Source organism: Oncorhynchus mykiss, chromosome 5 (genome assembly GCF_013265735.2).
Source record: "Oncorhynchus mykiss isolate Arlee chromosome 5, USDA_OmykA_1.1, whole genome shotgun sequence".
NCBI lineage: Eukaryota > Metazoa > Chordata > Actinopteri > Salmoniformes > Salmonidae > Oncorhynchus > Oncorhynchus mykiss.
In genome coordinates this window covers 24688164-24694166 of record NC_048569.1, presented here as the reverse complement: position 1 = coordinate 24694166, position 6003 = coordinate 24688164, and the positions used below count along the sequence as shown (strand labels likewise).

At 41.9% G+C, this 6003-nt stretch overlaps 1 protein-coding gene across 1 annotated transcript; it reads left to right on the top strand.

Annotated features, from left to right (window-relative positions):
* The first annotated feature begins 200 nt into the window (after positions 1-200).
* LOC110522848 lies at positions 201-2064 on the top strand. Its single transcript, XM_021601316.2, has 4 exons — positions 201-849; positions 1120-1385; positions 1541-1654; positions 1819-2064. The coding sequence occupies exons 1-4, from the start codon at positions 477-479 to the stop codon at positions 1960-1962; spliced, it is 897 nt and encodes a 298-aa protein (XP_021456991.2). The 5' UTR covers positions 201-476; the 3' UTR covers positions 1963-2064.
* The last annotated feature ends 3939 nt before the right edge of the window (positions 2065-6003 follow it).

Genomic DNA, 6003 nt, shown 5'->3' with positions numbered 1-6003 from the left:
CTGAAGGCGTCTCTGGTTGAGACAGCTTGTGAGCTCACACAGCTCCAGAGAGAGAGTGATATGCTGAGGGAGGAGAGAGAGAGGCTGACAGAGAGGCTCGCACGCTCTGAGGACAACAACAGGAGCCTGGAAGGCTCACTTAGCTCCACACAGGAAGAGATAGACAGGTTGGAGGAAGTAATAATAAGTATAGAAAATAGTAGGAGTCCAATCTCCAGACTCCTTCATCCCAGCCTTGACTGTTAATATTCCATTGAATTATAGCCTGGGGCAGAGTTTCTTTGGTTTGACAACGGTACTGCAGAACAGATGGCTAAAACAGAACTGTCTCTCAGGCTGATCGAGTTAGATGTTGACAGACAAATAGTAGACTTGATGTGAGTTTATTTCAATGTCTAAGGTTGAAGGGAGAACTCGATGCCTATCAAAAACAGCTCACCAACAGCAATGAGCTCCTCAAGTCATTTTGTGAGGAGATGCAGGGGTCCAAGCAGATGAGGACAGCTGCAGTCAACCCCACTGGTAATGTATACAAGAAGGTCCCTCACTTCTTCTCTCCATCTACAGTTATTCTTGCTAGATGTGATGTTGATTCTGTTGAGTTGCTACACTTTCATCCAACATCAGAGTTTGGAGGCGGTCTCCCGGACAACCCCAAGCTAAATCAACTCCTCTCTGAGATCCAGCGAATCAGAGCACAGCATGCCGATAAGGACACAATACGGACTAAAGCTACAGAGGAGAAACACCCTGAGCATTCTGGTTGGCCCGAGTGCCCTCCAATGATCATCAACATCAACTATGTGGAGTGTGGAGCATCCAGGCATTCAAACAGGAGCAGTCCTTCAGGTACAAGTAAGAACTGTGAAATGTCTCAGTGATCATTATGTATTGTGATGGTGTAAAAATAAATGGAAGCATATTTTCAATCGAAGCTTCATTGAAATGGCTTTATGTCCCTCGTATCACCATCAAGACTACATACAGTAAATGTAACACTAGTAATCAAATTAGCTTTCAAATATAGGTTTCTGCTTAGGAAAATCAACACATTGGTTGACTTGAATGGCAAATTCAACTAAATTCAGTGACTTTATCACAACTGTTTTTATTATTCAGGGAGAAGAGATCATGCCAAGAAGGACAATGACAACCTCTCACAAAGCAGCCTTACTTCCAGCATAGATGACTCGGTCCCGTCCTTATTGAACAGTAGCCTATCCCCACTGTGGGCAAATGACAAGAGCCCTAATGTCACTGGCCAGGAAGATGATTGCATCAACATGCAGAGACTGATATCAGAAGGGAAGACAATGACCAATAAGATGAGTAGGCTACTACAGGGGTGCCACAACAACAATTCCAATCCCACGTCACAGTCAGCAGTGAGTCCTTCGGAATTTGAGTGTTTCAATAGTACGATTATTCACATTTTCCCCAAACCACATTTGAGAAGTTATGCTCACGTGATTAAAGCAGTGCTCCGTTTTCCTTTCATCATTTTATCTCACTGGTGCTGTTTGATGCCTCTCCGGTTCAGGTGGATCAGAAGTACATCAAGCATCTCTCATCTACCATCGGTGCCTGTCATCTTCTGAGGCTCCAAGAAAGGCGTTCTCAGAGTGACTCTGTGAATTTCTCCCAGAGCCAAGAGGTAGAGATCCTCCCCATGTATCACCAGTCAGGGTTTAAATGTGAACACTGCAGCTCACCTCACATGCATTTTGTCTGAGCAACATTGTCAGTGAAAAATATAGATTTTATAACAGCAATGCATATTCTTAACTTGTATTCTCTACATGTTGGTTTTCCCCTCAGAATTTCTACTTGGAAAATCTGAAACTGAAGAATAAAATTGAGATAATGAAGAGGGAGCAATCTCAAAACAAGAAGATGCTTTCTGAGGCTGTCAAACGACTGAGAAGAGTGAACCTGGGGAAAGTAGGGAGAGTGATTGAATAGCAGCAAATGATCATCATTCCACTAAGCCAATCTTTGTTTCATGGATTCAAATAGAAAGAATTGGAGCTTCCCTCATCAGTCTTAATAAAAGTTTGCCATTGCAATGCTGTTGTTTCTCTCAATTCTGTGTTGTATTTTTGGACAGATGAATCAATGTAGAAATGTGCCATATAAATTTGACGCACATGATAAGCTTATGCACTGATTCCGCATTCACGTGCTAGTCAGAACTAGGAAACTCTTAGTGAACAGCACATGAACGCGGCATGTAGCGATTGAACTGCTGCTCATTAAAAATATATATTTCAGTCTTGGGGGTGTGGTACGATGTGGGTGTGTTACAATTATATGTATTAACCGTAGATGACTTTGATGATGATTTTGAAAGCTATAGAAGAAATGCATTTAATTCATTAATGTCTACATTCATTTTTAACAAGTATATTCTATTACAGACACCTAAATGCATAGTTTTAAATGATATTTTATGAACTGAACATTTAAAAAAAAATATATATATATAAAAACATATTTCTCAAATAATTATTTTTAAGATAAAACTAATGTTACTGTCCACACTACAACAAATAAATACTTAAAAACATTCAATTTAGCCTAGATAATTGTTTGTACAGTATGTCGACTTTGGTGTCTATTTCAGATCTTATGGCATTTTCAAGGATGAACATAAGAGCATTGAAAGGGGAGAAGACCACTATAAGTCTTGCCATGTGGAGAAGTGCAGCTATAGTGAGGGCCAACTTACCGGTTTGGTCAGGGCCAGCATGAGGGATAAAGCTTATCCTGTGTCGGTGAGTGTAGCTATTAAGTTAGGTTTGAGCATCTTAGCAATACAATGTGTTATATACAGCTGTCAACATTCTACAAAGAAAGAGCCACTTAATCAATTATCCTGAACAAAAATATAAACGCAACATGCAACAATTTCATTGACTTTACTGAGTTACAGTTCATATGAGGAAATCCGTCAATTGGAATACATTAATTAGGCCCTAATCTATGGATTTCACATGACTGGGAATACAGATATGCATTTGTTGGTCACAGATGCCTAATATAAAAAAATAAAAAAATATTTAAAAAATAAGAAATGGGCCTCACAATGGGCCTCAGGATCTCGTTACGGTATTTTTGTGCATTAAAACGCAATTGTGTTCGTTGTCCGTAACTTTTGCCTGCCCATAACCCCACCACCACCATGGAGCACTCTGTTCACAACGTTGACATCAGCAAACCGCTCGCCCACACTACGCCATACACGTGGTCTGCGGTTGTGAGGCCGGTTGGGCGTACTGACAAATTCTCAAAAACGATGTAGGAGGAGGATTATGGTGGAAAAATGAACATTCAATTCTCTGGCAACAGCTCTGGTGGACATTCTTGCAGTCAGCATACCAATTGCACGCTCCCTCAACTTGAGATATCTGTGGCATTGTGTTAAGTGACAAAACTGCATATTTTAGAGTGGTCTTTTATTGTCCCCAGCACAAGGTGCAACTCTGTTTAATCAGATTATTCATATTCCACACCTGTCAGGTGGACAGATTATCTTGGTTGGCAAAAGAGAAATGTTCACTAACAGGGTTTTAGACAAATTTGTGCACAGCACTTGTGAGAAATAAGATTTTTGTGAGTATGGAAAACTTCTGGGATCTTTTATTTCAGTTCATGAAACATGGGACCAACACTTTACATGTTGCATTTATATTTTTGTTCAGAGGTTTATTATCATTAACCAGATTACCATGGATGCCAGACTTGGATAAGTGATAACTCAGTTCTAGAATGTTGTCGTTACCCCAGATACCAGCCTGTATTATAGTTTTATGACCAGAGACAAATCTTCAAAGGCACTGAATATATTTATTCAGAGTGGTACATGCATTCACATAGTCTTGATTTATAGGATCCTTCCCACTATATGATTGATATGTCAAGTGATAAAATCCAAAGTTAGGAATTATGAGTTTATGGGAAAACTGCACTTGTCCTCGTGTAAATTACAGTTTATTAAATATTCTACAGCTGTCATCAATCAAATCAAACTTAGTTTATATAGCAAATTTCTTAACAAAGCACTTAATATCCTTCCTCTTGGCAGGTCTCTACCAAGTAGGTGACAAGGGGATACTCTGTACCATATCCTCCTTGGAGCCCAACCAGGTGCAGTCAGTTGAGGACCTGTACACGGCCGAAGACTACAAGCCTCTGTCCCGAGAGCCCACAGAGGAGGATCTTCAGTGATTAAGGAACCGTCTCCAGGGCAGGTTCAGTGGAGGAGAATGGCTCCTTGAACCTGAGCCAGAACAACCGTTAGCCTCCCTGTCATCCCTGTCTGTACCGGACATTGTTAAAAAAAACAATGGCACCTGGGGCATGCAGGGATCCTAGCTGGCATGGTGCTGTCGGTGGAGCAGCAGGAAGCTATACGGCAGGCAACAGTTGGACAGCGCACCAACACCAACTGGCACATCATGAGGAGAGGGAGATTGACGGCCAGCAGTTATGGAGCAGTAGTTAGAGCCATGCACGTTACTCCATCGCTGCTAAAATTGGTCCTCAGATCCCAGTCGTTGGATGGGGTGTTCTCTGTAAAGTGAAGCACAGATAACGAAGAGGAGGGCATCAAGGCATTCAAAATGGTTACGGAATGGCTGTTCAGGAGTTAGGGCATAGGGCCACGGGGTCTGGGATCCTGGCTGCTTCACCGGATGGTCTGGTGGGCACCACAGCAGTGGAGGTCAAGGTGTCCCAATGGTGTAAGAGGCAGTCGAAGGATTTCTATTTCAAGGAGGGAGGGTCTTACCGCCTTCGTGAAGACCATCCTTACTGGCACCAGGTCCAAGGTCAGCTCCACATCACTGGAAGGGACATCTGCTTCTTCATTGTGTGGGCCACCAAAGCCTCCATCACCATCCAGCGTGACGGCCTCTGACAGACTCGTATTGCTCTTCCTGTCAGTACCTGTTTTCAGGGAAGCCAATGGTCCAAAAATATTCCACATAGTTCATACACACACACTAGGCTCCCAGAATAGGTTATATTACATATTAGTGTTGCTCAAAGCAGCCAACTAAAGTAATGTATTTAACTTTATCATGGGCACAGTGGGAATTTATATCTGCGATGTTCAAATGATTTCTTACTGGCTGAAGGCCCCAGCCTGTACCTGACATTGTTGAAAAACAAGTGAACAATGAATAAGGATCATGTACAAACAATAGGCTCCTAGAATAGGTTATATTACATTAAAGTTTTGCTCAAAGCCACCAACTAAAGTCATGTAGTTAAGGTAAGTTAATTAAATCACTAAGGCTGGTCTGTGTGCATCTTCTCACAGTTTCATTCAGTAGTACAGCACAATTCACATTGCATCTTATCATGGGCACAGTGGGAATTTATAAATGTGATGTTTAAATTATGTTTTACCTTGCATGTCACGCCTCATGTCTAAAACATAGGGAAAAGGGGACATTGATGCATCTACAAATTCAATGTTTTACACAATATTGTATCATATTTGATGAGTTACTGACCTGTCCGTCCATAGGCTCGGTGTACTGAACTCTCCACAACTGGACGCTTGCGCTCGGATGACACTCCGCACAGGATGTCCATGCACAGGATGTCCATGCACCGGATGGTCTGAGGGATGCAGGGTTGCCATGTCTGTGACTTTCCAATTAAAATTGGACTACTTGGAAAACGATGTGGCAGGTGAAAATGTATTGGTCACGGGTTGAGGGAATTTTGGGCTACTTCTAAATTGCAACACAATTAAAAATAGATATTTCATTCTGACCTGCTGCTGCTGACTATCAGGTAGAGATGCAGAATTGTGCACAGGTCAGCTGTTTGTTCACCTGCACCTGCCAGCAAATGCTAATAACTCACCCGCAACCGCCCGACTATGGTCTGCATCCAACCCTAGCCCGCAAATATTTTTAAAATGTGCTATAGGCTACAGTCAAAGACTGCAGATTTTTTTTTGGACAGTGGGTGCACAACTTTTTTTGACTG